The 18,092-nt window shown below is 40.3% G+C and overlaps 1 protein-coding gene and 1 pseudogene across 6 annotated transcripts in view; both read left to right on the plus strand.

Moving 5' to 3' along the window:
- Window positions 1-18,092, plus strand: part of F8 (coagulation factor VIII) — a 224,087-nt gene that overhangs the window by 39,655 nt on the left and 166,340 nt on the right. For all 6 annotated transcript variants that reach the window (XR_004058312.1, XR_004058313.1, XM_010352837.2 and 3 more), the window contains exons 4-6: window positions 6,268-6,480; window positions 10,410-10,478; window positions 12,875-12,991. Coding sequence is in view for 4 of the 6 variants with exons in the window: in XM_010352837.2 (XP_010351139.1) it covers window positions 6,268-6,480; window positions 10,410-10,478; window positions 12,875-12,991 (399 nt within the window). In the remaining 2 variants the exon portion in view is untranslated. The remainder of the gene's footprint in view (window positions 1-6,267; window positions 6,481-10,409; window positions 10,479-12,874; window positions 12,992-18,092) is intronic.
- Window positions 1,455-2,631, plus strand: LOC104653777 (annotated as a pseudogene).

The raw sequence follows: 18,092 nt of genomic DNA on the forward strand, positions 1-18,092 counted from the left end.
TGGTTACATCTGTTCTCCACCTATTCTACCAACAACCAAATGGATAGACATAGCTGAAATAAAATCATGCAATCACACTGAATGATATCTCACCTCAGGTGGGCCTTCAGCATTGAAGCATTCTACTGCTACATTTCCCCTAATCCATTTTCTCTCCCTCTCCCCAAGACAGCTATAATGTTTCACACATTCTTAGCTTCTCATCGAACCTCCAACATGTGCTCCCGCCCCTGTCCCCACCACAACCTGAGCCTTAGGACAAAGGGTATTTTTTCCTAATGAAATATTTCAAACAAAGATAGATACAGAAAATAATATAACAAACAAACATGTGCCCATCACCTCACTTTGCCAAATGTTAACATTTTGTCATCTTTGCTTAATGTATTTTACAAACTTAAACATTTTACATACAGTCTGTAACCCTCCATGGGGCTGGCAGGAAAGGGTTCTCATTGTCAAAGTTCAAAGTAATTGATCATTGAAAAAATAATGATCACATTACATTTATGAGTATTAAAGGAACCCTTATATAATAGAGATATATATTGAAATACTCATAAATGAAATGATATCCTGTCTAGGATTGGCTTCAAGCACATCCAGCTGATGTTACAATCATTGGGTGAATTGCTGATGTGGAATTTGACATTTGTATGGTGCCAAAATAATATCCCAGAGATTTCTTTTTGATTGCTACTGGAAATGTTAACTTTAGAATGGAGGTATCAGGCTAATCCACGGGTCAAATTTAGTGTCACTAAGGATGGGATGGCCAGATATTATCTGCCCCTGATATGGCACAATATGAAGGACTCAGCATCATCTTTGATGTATTTTAGCCACAAAACTTACTTAACTTGAATCTAATCGGAACTTAGGTATATTCAATAGCATGAGATACTCTACACGACTGCAAGCCAACTTTCTTTCACTAAATGAGTGTCAGGAAAAAAGGGACTACTCCGTACTAAAAGAGAGTATGGGCCTAAACAACCAGATGCAATGTGCAGTCTTAGGTTGAATTCTGATTTGGACCAACTAGCTACAAAGGATGCCTGGCGTGAACCCGGGAGGCAGAGCTTGCAGTGAGCTGAGATCCGGCCACTGCACTCCAGCCTGGGTGACAGAGCGAGACTCCGTCTCAAAAAAAAAAAAAAAAAAAAATTTGAGGCGCGCCCAGCCGGCGGGAGCGCGCCGAGCCAGGCGAACCCCTGCGGCGCTCAGGCGCGGCCCGGACCCTCGCCGCAGCCGCCGCCGCCGGGCGCGACATTTTTATTCAGGCGACGCTTAAGGGAGCCCGGCCGCGCCCGGTGCATTGTGGGAGCGGCCTGGGGTCCGTTTTCGGGAGGCGGCGGAGGGCACAAAGCGAGCCGGTGGGTCCATAAAGAACCCAGCCAACCCGCAGAGGTAGAGGAGGGGCTGAGCTGTGAGGAGAGCGGGGCCCAAGAACCATGTCTATGCGGGAGTTGTTTAACCCGGAAAGTTACGAATTGGACAAAAGCTTCCGGCTAACCAGATTCACTGAACTGAAGGGCACAGGCTGCAAAGTGCCCCAAGATGTCCTGCAAAAATTGCTGGAATCTTTACAAGAGAACCACTTCCAAGAAGATGAGCAGTTTCTGGGAGCCGTTATGCCAAGGCTTGGCATTGGAATGGATACTTGTGTCATTCCTTTGAGGCACGGTGGGCTTTCCTTGGTTCAAACCACAGATTACATTTACCCAATCGTAGACGACCCTTACATGATGGGCAGGATAGCATGTGCCAATGTCCTCAGTGACCTCTACACAATGGGGGTCACGGAATGTGACAATATGCTGATGCTCCTTGGAGTCAGTAATAAAATGACCGACAGGGAAAAGGATAGTGATGCCTCTGATTATCGAAGGTTTTAAAGACGCAGCTGAGGAAGCAGGAACGTCTGCAATAGGTGGCCAAACAGTACTAAACCCCTGGATTGTCCTGGGAGAAGTTGCTACCACTGTCTGTCAGCCCAATGAATTTATCATGCCAGACAATGCAGTGCCAGGGGACGTGTTGGTGTTGACAAAACCCCTGGGGACACAGGTGGCAGTGGCTGTGCACCAGTGGCTGGATATTCCTGAGAAATGGAATAAGATTAAACTAGTGGTCACCCAAGAAGATGTAGAGCTGGCCTACCAGGAGGCAATGATGAACATGGCCAGGCTCAACAAGACAGCTGCAGGACTTATGCACACGTTCAATGCCCACCGGGCCACTGACATCACGGGCTTCAGGATTTGGGGCCATGTGCAGAACCTGGTCAAGCATCAGAGGAACGAGGTGTCGTTTGTAATTCACAACCTCCTGGTGCTGGCCAAGATGGCTGCGGTGAGCAAGGCCTGTGGAAACATGTTCGGCCTCATGCATGGGACCTGCCCGGAGACCTCGAGCAACCTTCTGATCTGTTTACCACGTGAGCAAGCAGCTCGGTTCTGTGCAGAGATAAAGTCCCCCAAATATGGTGAAGGCCACCAGGCATGGATTACTGGGATTGTAGACAAGGACAACCGCACAGCCAGAATCATAGACAAACCCCGGATCATCAAGGTCACACCACAAGTGGCCACTCAAAAGGTGAATCCCACAATTGGGGCCACCTCTTAATCTAGACAGAAATAGCTGTTTGGTTTTGATTTTAAATAGATCTGTTTCCCGAACCAAAGACAAGAACCACATGATTATCTCAATAGATGCAGAAAAGGCTTTTGACAAAATTCAACAGCCCTTCATGCTAAAAACGCTCAATAAATTCGGTATTGATGGAACGTACCTCAAAATAATAAGAGCTATTTATGACAAACCCACAGCTAATATCATACTGAATGGGCAAAAACTGGAAAAATTCCCTTTGAAAACTGGCACAAGACAGGGATGCCCTCTCTCACCACTCCTATTCAACATAGTGTTGGAAGTTCTGGCTAGGGCAATCAGGCAAGAGAAAGAAATCAAGGGTATCCAGTTAGGAAAAGAAGAAGTCAAATCGTCCCTGTTTGCATATGACATGATTGTATATTTAGAAAACCCCATCGACTCAGCCCAAAATCTCCTTAAGCTGATAAGCAACTTCAGCAAAGTCTCAGGATACAAAATTACTGTGCAAAAATCACAAGCATTCTTATACACCAGTAACAGACAAGCAGAGAGCCAAATCCGGAATGAACTTCCATTCACAATTGCTTCAAAGAGAATGAAATACCTAGGAATCCAACTTACAAGGGATGTCAAGGACCTCTTCAAGGAGAACTACAAACCACTGCTCAGTGAAATCAAAGAGGACACAAACAAATGGAAGAACATACCATGCTCATGGATAGGAAGAATCAATATCGTGAAAATGGCCATACTGCCCAAGGTTATTTATAGATTCAATGGTAAGTTGCACATGACAGTATCCCAGTCATAAGAGGGTTGCATGATTCCTTTGAGTGTTTGATTTGAAAAGCCTTGTCTTGTCTCTCAAGAGCATCTTGGGCCCAGAACATTCTCCAGTAGTGCATTCAGTTCAACATGGCAAGTGCTTCACTGCATGGAAAACCCTTTGAACACAAAAAAGAAATCTTATTTTTTTTTTTTTGTAGCCTTCCTGATATTTACAGTAATATCATTAACTGTTTTATCAATAGCAAAAAAGGATACTTTTTGCAATGTAATTAGATGTTCTATAGTGCTACAAGGAATTGCCTTCCGAATGGAAGTTCATGTATAATACTCATTTATAATTAAATATATAATTACGCAAATAATTTTTAAATATAATCAATAATAAAGACTGTTCTGTGGATGGTAGTGTTTAATACATTTTATATTTTGTATAGTGATTTCAGGCCTTTTGTTTTCTTAAAATCAGCAGCTGTTTAGCCTAATTCTTAGCATTATTTTGTCCTTTGTGCCAGTACTTTTTTGTGCATGCTTTTTGTGATCTGTGTTAAAAACCTGCATTGCCAACATTGCAGCTTGAACTTAAAACTTGTTATTCAAATAAATATTTAATTTTTTAAATTGCTCTTGTATAATCAGATGCCCCTTTTATTATTATTTTAGAAGCATTGGGAGGGTTTTGCCTAAAGTACAATTTATCGGGAAAAACTAGATTTTAGTTTTATAAAACTTTTAAGTCTTTCATGGGACCTATATTTTCTTGAATTAAATTTTGTAGTTCTAGAATAAATAGGCAATCTAAAAAGGTGTTATCTGTGTTTCGTAAAGTGGAGGCTTCCTTATATTTTAACCTACCGAGCAATGAGGAGGGATTCCTGTCACTAAGCACAAGGGCACTGGATCCTCGAGTGCCCACCTTCATAAGAGAAAAAGCAGCACATCCTGCATGTTTCTGGTGCTTCCTGCTCACAGGCATCAAAGCCGCACGTGTAAACTGACTTCTTGCCAAAGGAAATGACCCATGGGAAGATCAAGCTCCTGGAAGAGGCTTTAACTCGGACGCGACGTCCTCTGGGAACCAGCGGGCAGGGCAGCCTTTATGCATGTGTAACTGGACCTCCACCCATAAGCATGGTGTGCAGGTTGGAAGAGCCTGCTATGGAACTGAAATTGATTGGACATTTTATAGGAATTGATATACAGATGTTGGTCCTCCAAAGCTACAAACCAGTGGTCTGCAAAATAAAATGTGTTGGAAACCTCTGAGTTAAAAAAAAAAAAGAAAAGAAAATTTGAATATTGCATTGATATTAGGTGATATTAACTGGATCAGGTGTGCTAGTGTCATTTTGTGTATGTGGGAAAATTTTTTTTAAAGATGACTTCTAAAGTATAGAGGAGTGGACTGTCATGAAATTTGTAATGTACATTAAAATGCATCATCATAAAAAGTGTGTTGAATGAAGAAAGTGAAAGTAGCAATGCAATTCCAAGAATAATTTTCTAACATCCACTCACAAAAGTATTAAATTCTTTATATGAAACACATGAAAAATAACGCAAGTATATCTATCTTTTAAGATTCATCTCAAATTTCGCCTCCTTCATCAAGCATTACTGAAGAGTAGGAAGCTTGTTTACTACTTCTTTTATCCACTGGGTTGCTCGCTCCGTGAGCAGAGACTTCTATCTCGATCTTTATATTTTCAGCTTGTAGCTGAGTCTGGTAAAGAATAAGAACTCGGGCCGGGCGCGGTGGCTCAAGCCTGTAATCCCAGCACTTTGGGAGGCCGAGATGGGCGGATCACGAGGTCAGGAGATCGAGGCCATCCTGGCTAACCTGGTGAAACCCCGTCTCTACTAAAAAAATACAAAAAACTAGCCGGGCGAGGTGGCAGGCGCCTGTAGTCCCAGCTACTCGGGAGGCTGAGGCAGGAGAATGGCATAAACCCGGGAGGCGGAGCTTGCAGTGAGCTGAGATCCGGCCACTGCACTCCAGCCTGGGCGACAGAGCGAGACTCCGTCTCAAAAAAAAAAAAAAAAAAAAAAAAGAATAAGAACTCAATAAATACTTGTGAATAAATAGGTGAATATTTCCACATGGTATTTATATCTTTATATGTCTATGTCCACCACCAAACATAGTGTTGTACCGCTAGGAAAGAAAAAAGTTTAAGAAATTTTCTTAAATCTCTCTTTCTTACCCTTCCCTGGCCCTCACTAGTGCCTACGAAAGAGTCTGTGACAAAGTGTATTTGTTGTTGAATTGAAGTAGGCAAAAAGATGCGATAATGGAAGCAATTTTATTATTTAACAGAATGTGGAGATCTCAACCAGAACCTAGTTTTTACTACTCATACTAGGGTTAGTGATCTCAAGATCCTCTGGAATATATGAGGCTTCTCCCCATTTGTGGCTGCTGCTTGTTAGTTTTTCAAATTAAGATACAGAAAGTAGGCCGGGGTGGCGGCTCACACCTGTAATCCCAGCACTTTGGGAGGCTGAAGTGGGTGGATCACAAGGTCAGGAGTTCAAGACCAGCTTGACCAATATGATGAAACCCTGTCTCTACTAAAAATACAAAATTAACCAGGCATGGTAGCGTGTGCCTGTAATCCCACCTACTCGGGAGTCTGAGGCAGGAGAATCACTTGAATCTGGGAGGCGGAGGTTGCTGTGAGCCAAGATCGTGCCACGGCACTCCAGCCTGGGAACAGAGTGAGACTCCGTCTCAAAACAACAACAACAAAGATGCAAAAAGTCTGTTTCTTATGTAGAACCTATTGGTGACAATAAACGTGACATGTTTCTTTGAGTGGACAATGGGTATAGAAAGGAGAATTTTATTTCTTCCTGCTATAGGAGCTGAATATGATGATCAGACCAGTCAAAGGGAGAAAGAAGATGATAAAGTCTTTCCTGGTGGAAGCCATACATATGTCTGGCAGGTCTTGAAAGAGAATGGTCCAATGGCCTCTGACCCACTGTGCCTTACCTACTCATATCTTTCTCATGTGGACCTGGTAAAAGACTTGAATTCGGGCCTCATTGGAGCCCTACTAGTATGTAGAGAAGGTAAGTGTATGAAAGTGTATGATTGAGATGAAATAAGCAGAGAAGTACAAACAACTGAATCTATCTATAACAGTTAGCATTTGTATTCCTTAACCTGAAAGAGGCTTCTTTACTCTAGCATCATGCTCATAGAAAGGAGAATAATCCAGTTTCTGAGAGAAGCAGATATGCATTCTATGTAACCACAATAAATTCTAAGCTGGGATCAGGAGCAGCTGAGTTCCAGACTTAAATCTCTCTCCTCAAAGCATTGCTGTTTCCCTCTTCAAATCTGTGGGCTTTATCAGTAGTGATTTCTACCATCCTTTGACTTTTGCAAACATTGAGCTAAGTTCCTTGAAAGCTTCATGAAGGTGAACACATATAGACTGGTTCAGGTGGTTAGTTTGTCATCTGCAAACCAAAAGTATGTAAAAATCTGAGAAAAGTCAGCATTTATTTGTATATGTTATTGAAAATTAATTGGATTGAATTAATATATTCTAAAATAATTCTAATCAAACCTGTTTTTAATTTATACCTTAGCATAAATTAAATTAGGGAAGTAAATTTTGCATAATTTGTTTTTCATCCTATTTTTTTATGGTGAAATCAGCTTCACTGTACCTTTTTCTTATTCCAGTTATCTTTTACTGCGTAACTCCACAATTTAGTGGCTTGAAACAACAACAATCACTTATTATCGCTCATGGTTTCTGTGGGTCTCATGGAATTTGGGAGTGTTTTGACTTGGTGGTCTATCTAATTGTGTCTCATGAGGCTGTAGTCAAACAGTGGCCAGAGCTGAAATCATCCCAGAGTTGACTTGATTCACATGTCTTTAACCTTGGCTTGATGGTACTGTCCACATGGTCTCTCTCACATGGGTCTTACAGGGTAGCCAGACTTCTTATATGGTCCTGAGAGAGCCCATTAGAAACAGTTTCACGTTTTCTAATGTAACCTTGGAAATCACTCACATAACACACATTCTATTAGTTAGAATGCATCACTAAGACCAGTCTATAGAGGGGGACTCCACCTTTTGATGGGGAATAGGCAAAGAATTTATTAACAGGAATCATCATAGTCTTTCTGAATGGTGATGAATGTGATTCAAAAAAAAGATGGGAGTGGGGAGTGGAGAACATGAGAAAGGTTTGTAGTTTATAATAGTTTCAGATGAAAGTATGATTTTTCATATACTAAGTTCAGTTTCATAGTCATAATTAATTAGAAAGTACCAAAACCACAGTGTGTTATTTATGAGATGTAAAGGCTAATTGAACAATGACATAATCAAAACATTACTGTTTACATATGACATATAAAGAAATAAGTTAAAAACCCAAATAATTCTTTGACACAGAGTTGAATTAAAGAGTCAACAGAGGTTCTAGCTCCGGGTAAAATGGATAAACACACTCCACCCTTTATTTCCCATTGAACTTATCTATAAAACCTTGACAAAATGCAAAGCCCAGATATTTAAAAATTTCTAAAAGGCAAATAGAACAAGTATATAGAGAAAAGGCACTAAAATTCAAAGTGTTACCAAACTTGTGGGGGAGTGTATGTTTTTCCCCCACTCTAGTATTCCTTAACCTGAATTAAAACATAACTGGAGACTTGGAAGTGAGTACTATGTTGCAAAGAGAGCTCCAGGAGAAACCCTCTAGAGTTTCAAGGAGTGGGAAAGGTAACTCTAAATGCACAGAGCGCATGGAAGGGGAAATCCCCTAGGGTTTTTGTCCTCTTTTCTACCATTCTCTCAAGCTTCAGTCCAAGGTTGCCTGTGCCAATGATAGTGACTGGCAACAGAAGCCTGCACGAGTAAAAACTTAGGGAGGGGAACATTATCCTTCATTCAGTACAGCTACAGATCTAAGACACTGGGGCAAAAGCACATTACTTTTCTCTCTGTCTTTCCCCTTCCATTGCTTGACCTTAGCTATGATGTAGTTGTGGAAGTTGGAAGCTTCTGGTTAGAAAACCAAAAAAAGGAGCTCACAGAACTGGAAAGTTTATAGATGACAGAGAGAAAAGATCCCAGGAAAGTAAACCCATAAAGTTGTGCATTAACTCCTGGATTTACCCCCAACCTATACATATCTGGATGGAATCCTAATTAGCATGCTGAAGACTGTGAAACTGAGATTTCCCCTCACATACCAGACTGGCCACCGTGTTGGACTCAATGGCACGGCAAAGGGTTTAAAACTGATCTGACACTGAAACCACAGACCACATAATAATAAATGTTTGGTTTATATCTAAGGCAGGTCTTAGAGGGAATTTTATAGAATTAAACACTTGTATTAGAAAAATATCAGCTCGATAATCTAAATTTCCACCCCAGGAAACTAGAAAAAGAAGAGCAAAGCAAACCCAAATCAAGCAGAAGAAAGGAAACAACAAACTATAGAGTGGGAGAAAATATTTGCCAATCACATAACTGGCAAACCCAGTCCTAGAATAGGAACTAAGTTTTCTCGGTTCAGTGGGGGAATCTGAAATATCCCCAAGATTTCCATTAGCCAGTATCTCCAAAATTCCATTCTAGGGTGTGATTTGCTAGATAGAGAATAGTGAACACATCCTTTGTTTAATCAACCAGTGATCACAAGGGACAGCAAAGATCACTATAGTTCAACAAAGTCAGATTTATTGGCTCATGGCAACAAGAGACTGTGGACACCTCCCTAAACAAAGGAAAATACTATATAGAGTTAGTAAAGAATTTGGGGGAAGGGTGGAGGTTAGGTAATATTTAGATGAAGCACAGTAGAGTTGTGTGTAAAGAAATAACCACGAGGTCTAGACTGTGAAGTGTCCTGGTTAACTAAAAAGTTAACATAGACATGAAATGTTAAGTCAAGGCATCCCTTACCTGAAGCTTGAGCTTTAAATTGAGCTGCTTCTTCGTGTCAAAGTAATTTAGATGACCTAGGAAAGAATGAGATGTTTCATTCTTATTGCTATTAGTTCAAACATTTCTGGCAGGCTGTGAATTCCGAGAACAAACAATTTAATTGAGTAAGAAAGCAAGAGATAATCAAAGCAAATAGTTGGTATTCAGTGAGTTTGTACAGTGGCAATGTGTCCTCGGGAGAAATGGTGTTGTTAACTCTGCAGTCAGCTTTACCTATGTCTCTTACCCAGCCTGATGAGTAGCGGCACACATACTGTTACCTTCTTAGTTCAAGCTAATTTTTATTTCTAAGCATTAAGGGTGCAAGAGAGAGAAAGAAAGGCAAAATGTCATAAACAAAAATCTACTCAAAATAAGCCTGCAAACAAAAGTTCCCAAATTTAAAAAATATATAAGGCTAAGAAAGATAGCCAACAAGCTCAACAGTTAAAGCATGAAACAAGCTAGTTTGTTCCATTAAAAACTTTAGCTATTGATATACACGGTATTCATTTAAAATGTCAGTATAATTAAAAGCACTGTGGGCTATTGAAAAAAATATCATGAGTATAGATGTTTAATATGGACAATTATTATTTTACTCAAAACTTTTAATTTACAATTGCAGAAGTATAAAAAGTTACAAGAGTAACAGAAATTATGTATATTAATTGCTTATACACACCTTTTTTCAGAAGCAATGTGTACTGTTGCTGTAATTTTTATTTTTCTCTGTGATGTGTGTGTATGAGGGCTTGTATTTTGTAAATGTTTTTAATTTTTTTCTTTAGTAATTCATTTTTATCATATTTTACGCAAGTAGTGGTCTTCATCAAAGTTGAAATAAAAAAATTATTTGTTCCAGATAGTTTTAGAAACACTGGTATAGGAGACCTGACAACAAAGCAAAGTTAACAAGAGACAGAAGACTACATTTGTTCTTACTCTTAAGTAACTGATGAAGAAATGTCTCCTGCTAGTGACAATTTCCTACATGAGATTTTAAAATAGAAGATAAATGTTCTCACTTCTTTTTCAGGGAGTCTGGCCAAGGAAAAGACACAGACCTTGCACAAATTTGTACTACTTTTTGCTGTATTTGATGAAGGTTAGTGAGTCTTAATCTGAATTTTGGATTCCTGAAAGAAATCCTCTGCTACTATTAAGAGGAGGTGATTATAGAAAGGTCATAAATTACATTACTGTTCAGGAATGAAGGAGATGGGGTTAAAAATGAATTCCAAGAAAACAAAATGTAACCTCAGTTCCATTGGCAGCTATGAGGTAAGTAGATAGAGGAACTGGATAACGGATCAACCTCATCCCCCTCATTAAGACCATCAACAAATACTTTGGGCTCTACTTTCTAAATGCTTTCTCTTATCTTCATCTATTATTAAGTGCACAACATTTGGCAAGTTATTTAACCTCTCTGTGTCTCGGTTTCCTAAATTGAAATAATAGTACATTTTTCATAAGATTGTTGTGAGCACTGAGTGATTTCACTTAAGTTACCTAGAGCACTGTGTGGCATAGAGTAGGCCCTCGATAGTGTTAGTACCTCCGCCTCCTCCTCCTAATGTAATCATTATGTAATCAATAACAATAACATAATCTTCTTCTTGCCCCCTTATCAATTTACATTGCCATCTTCTTAATTGAGGCCCTCATGATCTGTCTCGTAACTCCCAAAGGAAGCTTACTGAAGTGAGTATCTGATCTTGTCACTCCAGCCTCTAAAATACTTCAGTTTGCCAGGTGTGGTGGCTCATGTCTGTAATCCCAGCACTTTGGGAGGCTGAGGTGGGTAGATTGCTTGAGCCTAGGAGTTTGAGACCAAACTGGGCAACAGGGTGAAACCATATCTCTACAAAAAAATTTAAAAATCAGCTGGTCATGGTGGCAGGTACCTGTACTCCAGCTACTTGGGAGGCTGAGGTGGGAGAATCACTTGAGCCCAGGAGGTGAAGGTTGCAGTGAACTGTGATTGCACCACTGCACTCCAGCCTGGGTGATAAAGCCAGACCCTATCTCAAAAAACAAAACAAAACAAAACAACAAAACAAGTAAAATAATTCAATTTCAAGGTAAAGTGCAAAATGCATTATCTATTCCCTGGTGACATTTCCAGCCTTGTTGTGTTCCATTTCCTGCCTTATCTTCCATGTCACCCAAACATGTAATGCTTTTTCTTACATGAGACCTCTGCTTATGCAGTTCCCTCTGCCTAGAAAAATCTGTCTCCCTCTTTACACTAAGCAAGCTTCTCCTTTTTCTTTAAGTCTGACTTACTTCAGTTATCCCCTTCCTTAATTCCTTTTCCCAGGATGACCTCTAGTCTGGATTAGATGCCTGCTTATATTTCCACAGCATCTTGAGCTTACTCCTTATCATACTATATCAGTATTTTCTACTTTATTTATTTAATATTTATCTTCTTTGATCTCATATCTTTTTCCCTTCAAGCAAAGTGAAATTTCTTCTCCTCTCTGCTCCCTATAACAGCCTACTCTCATCTTTATTATATCACTCTTTACTCTTTATTATAATTATCAGGTTCTCTGACTATTCCAGCTGGAATGTAAGCACCTTGAAAGCACAGGCTGTATCTTCCTATCATTAGTGCCTACAATCAGTAGTGCTCAATAAATATGTGTTTGAATGAATGAACAAATGAATGGCTGCCTCATAAAGTTTCAATAGTATTTCCAGTGCTTCAGCCCTTATCAATTTCAGAGACAGTGTTAGGGAGCTTTCAGATTCCTGTGGTTTCATAAATATAAGCTGGGATGAGACAATTATAACAGAGACAGGGACTGACTGACAGCCTTTTTCCTAGGACAATTTTCTTTCTTCTTTTTTTTTTTTTTTTGAGATCGAGTCTCACTATGTTGCCCAGGCTGGAGTGCAGTGGCAGAATCTCGGCTCACTGCAACGTCCACCTCCCAGGTTCAAGTGATTCTCCTGCCTCAGCCTCCTGAGTAGCTGAGATTACAGGCACATGCCACCATGCCCACCTAATCTGTGTATTTTTAGTAGAGATAGGGTTTCACTATGTTGGCCAGGGTACTCTCAAATGCCTGACCTGAAGTGATCCACCTGCCTCAGCCTCCCAAAGTGCTAGGATTACAGGCATGAGCCACTGCGCCTGGCCCCTAGGATGATTTTCATAAGGTTCCTTTTAGATAAGTCAGCTAATAAAAAGAATTGAATCCTTATGCCTCATGCTATTAATATTCTGTCTTCTGTTATTGTCTGTTCCCACTTACTGTCATGGACAAATAGAGGGACAGAAAATCAGTTCAAGCAAGAGATGTCTGCCTTTAGATAATTATCTTCTCCCTCCCTCACACTGACTTTGTGAGGATAAGTGCTCTGTGCCTACTTTGCTGACAAAAATGCTTAAGGTGTGAGCACACTGGGAGTGGGGAAGGAGAAAGGGGAGGGGGGTCATTCATGAGTCATATGCTTAGCTGACTCTATTTTTGCCTTCTCTCTCATCAGGGAAAAGTTGGCACTCGGAAACAAAGAACTCCTTGATGCAGGATAGGGATGATGCATCTGCTCGGGCCTGGCCTAAAATGCACACAGTCAATGGTTATGTAAACAGGTCTCTACCAGGTATGTACACATCTGCTCAACAATCCTCAGGTTCTTCCAGATTCAGCACCAGAGTTCTGTCCTTCAGTTCACTAACAGCTCTGCATCCCAGAGGATATATATAGCCCACTGAATGCTTTAAGATCTCTGGCCTCTGGGGATCTTTTTTTTTTTTTTTTTTTTTTTGAGACAGAGTCTCGCTCTGTCCCCCGGGCTGGAGTACAGTGACCAGATCTCAGCTCACAGCAAGCTCCGCCTCCCGAGTTTAGGCTATTCTCCTGCCTCAGCCTCCCGAGTAGCTGGGACTACAGGCACCCGCCACTTCGCCCGGCTAGTTTTTTGTATTTTTTAGTAGAGACGGGGTTTCACCGTGTTAGCCAGTATGGTCTCGATCTCCTGACCTCGTGATCCGCCCGTCTCGGCCTCCCAAAGTGCTGGGATTACAGGCTTGAGCCACCGCGCCCGGCCGGGGATCTTAATGTATAGTAGGCAATTCCTCTTTTGGTCACCTGAAAATGTACATACAGCCCACAGTCAGATTTTTCTTTCCTTTTCTTAAATGTGAGTGGGCAACCAAGGATGAACAGACATTCAAAAAGAGCCTAAAATATTGAAGGGATATGCAAAGATGAACAAAGAAAACAATAATCCTAGAATAAAAAGAGCTATTGCTCAGAACAGAACTCATCAGAAGCTCTTATTACTATTTTCATAATGATTCAAGAAGATACTGCATCAATCAAGTAACAATAAAATGATTTCCAGTTTTAAAATAGGGGCACAGAGGCAGGCTCGCTTTACTCCCTCCCACAGAAAACCAAAACCAAACATACAGCACCAATATCTACACCAACAACAACCCAGAGCTCACATGTGAGGATGAGACAGTTCCCGGAACCACAGAGAAATTCAAAAACTTTGACAATCAGACTTCCACATCCATGACTCTCCTTCTTCCTATTCTGCCTGGCACCAAGTGTATAGAAAATCTCCCCCAACTCACGGTTTCTACACTGGAAAAAGTGACATTGAGGTGTTCAACCAACTTCTCCACCTTCTTGGGTTCCCTGGGAGGAGATCTGTCCTTGCCTTAACCCACAGAAAACATCATGACTGTCTGAAGGCAGAAATATCCCAGAGTACAGGCAGAGACAAATGAGGGAGGAAGGACTACTATCCCCAGCCCTGGAAATTCTACTTTATAACTTGACCAAAGGACATGCAAATTCAGAATGGCCGTTCAGCAGCACCATGCCATAGCAGGTTTATCCTACAGGTCACCTTGGCATGAATCCCTAGCCGGCCTTCCAATACTGCTAAGATAATACCTTTGGGACCTCACCCACTTGGGACAGGCAGGGCTCTGACCACTTACTAGAGCTGAGGTGGCCAGGCGCGGTGGCTCACGCCTGTAATCCCAGCACGTTTGCGAGGCTAAGGTGGGTGGATCACAAGGTCAGGAGATCAAGACCATCCTGGCTAACATGGTGAAACCCTGTCTCTACCAAAACTACAAAAAATTAGCCGGGCGTGGTGGCAGGAGCCTGTAGTCCCAGCTACTCAGGAGGCTGAGGCAGGAGAATAGCGTGAACCCAGGAAGCGGAGCTTACAATGAGCCCAGATCAGGCCACTGCACTCCAGCCTGGGCGACAGAGCCAGACTCCGTGTCAAAAAAGAAAAAAAACCAAAACAAAAAACAAAAAACAAAAAAACTAGAGCTGAAGTGAACCTGGACTTAGGTGCCACCTAGAGCCAAAAAAAAGGACAGTGAACTAGCAGTGAAGATTCACTAAGCAAATGTATCCAATAAAACAAAAACAAGTCAGAGAAAACTGAAATACAAATAGCTAATCCTTCAATGTAAACACATAGATGTATATCCACAAGAAACAATAGCAAACAGGCAACCATGAGCTTCCCAAAAAGACAAAGCAAAAACCCAGTGACTAACCCTAATGAGATGGCGATTTGTGAGCTCTCTGATCAATAATTCAAAGTAGCAATTTTAAGGAAATTCAAAGATACCTAAGATAACACAGAAAATTGATTCAAAAATTTCTCAGAGAAATTTAACATAGAGATTGAAACAATAAAAAAAAAACACAAATCTTGAAACTGATGACTGCATTTGATGAACTGAGTAGATCATTAGAGGATCAAGCAGAGGAAAGAATCAGTGAACTCAAACACTGGACTCATCTTGCAAGAAATGCTAGAGAGTTCTACAATCTGAAAAAAAAAGAATACTAATATGCAAAAGAAAACTTTTCAAGTGTAAAACCTGGTTTAATTTAATTTTACCAACTAGTAAAATTAAATACATGGGCACACTCAGAATACTCTATTACTGTATTTGTGGTGTGCAATCCACTCATAACTGTAGTATGAAGCCCAAAGGACACATCTATCAACAACTATAATAGCTACAGCAGCCTGTTAGGATATAGGTAATATAAAAATATGTAAATTTTTGTATTTTTAGTAGAGATGGGGTTTCACCGTATTAGCCAGGATGGTCTCGATCTCCTGACCTTGTGATCTGTCTGCCTCAGCCTCCCAAAGTGCTGGGATTACAGGCATGAGCCACCACGTCCGGCCAAGAGGATATAACAGTTATAAATATCTATACACCCAAAACAGGAACTCCCAAGTATATAAAGCAATCATTAATAGATCTAAAGGGAGAGACAGATTGCAATACAGTAATAGTATGGGACTTTAACACCCCAGTCTCACTAATGGGCAGATCATCCATACAGAAAATCAATAAAGAAACAATGGAGCTAAACTGCACACTACATCTAATAGTCCTAACTGACATTTACTGAACATTTTACTTAACTGCTGCAGAATACACATTCTTTTCATCAGGACATAAAACATTTTCCAGAATACACCATACCCAAGGCCCCAAAACAAGTCTGTACAAATTCAAAAAACAGAAATTGTATCAAGTATCTTTTCTGACCACAATGGGATAAAACTAAAAATTAATAACAAGAGGAACCTCAGAAAATACATAAAAACACAGAAATTAAACAACATGCTCTTAAACGGCCAATGGGTCAATGAAGAAATTAAGAAGTAAATTTTATTATTATTATTATTATTATTATACTTAAAGTTCTCGGTTACACGTGCAGAATGTGCAATTTTGTTACATAGGTATACACGTGTCATGGTGGTTTGGTGCACCCATCAACCTCATTAGGTATTTCTCCTATTAGGTATTTCTCCTAATGTTATCCCTCCCCTAGCCCCCCAACCCCCACAGACCCCAGTGTATGCTCTTCCCTTCCCTGTGTCCATGTGTTCTTATTGTTCAACTCCCACTTATGAGTTAGAACTTGCAGTGTTTGGTTTTCTGATCTTGTGATAGTTTGCTGAGAATGATGGTTTCCAGCTTCATCCATGTCCCTGCAAAGGACATGAACTCATCCTTTTTTATGGCTGTATAGTATTCCATGGTGTATGTGTGTCACATTTTCTTAATCCAGTCTATCATTGATGGTCATTTGGGTTGGTTCCAAGTCTTTGCTATTGTGAATAGTGCCGCAATAAACATACGTGTGCATGTGTCTTTATTGTAGAATGATTTATAATCCTTTGGGTATATGCCCAGTAATGGGATCACTGGGTCAAATGGTATTTCTAGTTCTGGATCCTTGAAGAATCGCCACACTGTCTCCCACAATGGTTGAATTAATTTACACTCCCACCAACAGTATAAAAGTGTTCCTATTTTTCCACAACCTCTCTAGCATCTGTTGTTTCCTGACTTTTTAGCGATTGCCATTCTAACTGGTGTGAGATGGTATCTCATTGTGGTTTTGATTTTCATTTCTCTAATGACCAGTGATGATGAGCATTTTTTCATATGTCTGTTGGCTGCATAAATGTCTTCTTTTGAGAAGTGTCTGTTCATATCTTTTGCCCATTTTTTGATGGGGTTGTTGTTTTTTTCTTGTAAAGGTTGTTTAAGTTCTTTGTAGATTCTGGATATTAGCGCTTTGTCAGATGGATAGATTGCAAAAATTTTCTCCCATTCTGTAGGTTGCCTGTTCACTCTGATGATGGTTTCTTTTGCTGTGCAGAAGCTCCTTAGTTTGACTAGATCCCATTTGTCAATTTTAGCTTTTGTTGCCATTACTTTTGTTGTTTTAGACATGAAGTCTTTGCCCATGCCTATGTCCTGAATGGTATTACCCAGGTTTCCTTCTAGGATTTTTATGGTCCTAGGTCTTACATTTAAATATTTGATCCATCTTGAGTTGATTTTTGTATAAAGTGTAAGGAAAGGGTCCAGTTTCAGTTTTCTGCATATGGCTAGCCAGTTTTTCCAACACCATTTATTAAATAGGGAATCTTTTCCCCATTGCTTGTTTGTGTCAGGTTTGTCAAAGATCAGATGGTTGTAGCTGTGTGGTATTATTTCTGAGGCCTCCATTCTGTTCCATTGGTCTATATATCTGTTTTGGTACCAGTACCATGTTGTTTTGGTTACTGTAGCCTTGTAGTATAGTTTGAAGTCAGGTAGCATGATGCCTCCAGCTTTGTTCTTCTTGCCCAGGATTGTCTTGGCTATGCAGGCTCTTTTTTGGTTCCATATGAAGTTTAAAGTAGTTTTTTTCAATTCTGTGAAGAAAGTCAGTGTTAGCTTGATGGGGATAGCATTGAATCTATAAATTACTTTGGGCAGTATGGCCATTTTCATGATATTGATTCTTCCTATCCATGAGCATGGAATGCTCTTCCATTTGTTTGTGTCCTCTTTTATTTCATTGAGTAGTGGTTTGTAGTTCTCCTTGAAGAGGTCCTTCACATCCCTTGTAAGTTGGATTCCTAGGTATTTTATTCTCTTTGTAGCAATTGTGAATGGGAGTTCACTCATGATTTGGCTGTTTGTCTGTTATTGGTGTATAGGGATGCTTATGATTTTTGCACATTGATTTTGTATCCTGAGACTTTGCTGAAGTTGCTTATCAGCTTAAGGAGATTTTGGGCTGAGATGATGGGGTTTTCTAAATATACAATCATGTCATCTGCAAAAAGAGACAATTTGACTTCCCCTTTTCCCATTTGAATACCCTTTATTTCTTTCTCTTACCTGATTGCCCTGGCC

Source organism: Rhinopithecus roxellana, chromosome 7 (genome assembly GCF_007565055.1).
Source record: "Rhinopithecus roxellana isolate Shanxi Qingling chromosome 7, ASM756505v1, whole genome shotgun sequence".
Classification (NCBI taxonomy): Eukaryota; Metazoa; Chordata; class Mammalia; order Primates; family Cercopithecidae; genus Rhinopithecus; species Rhinopithecus roxellana.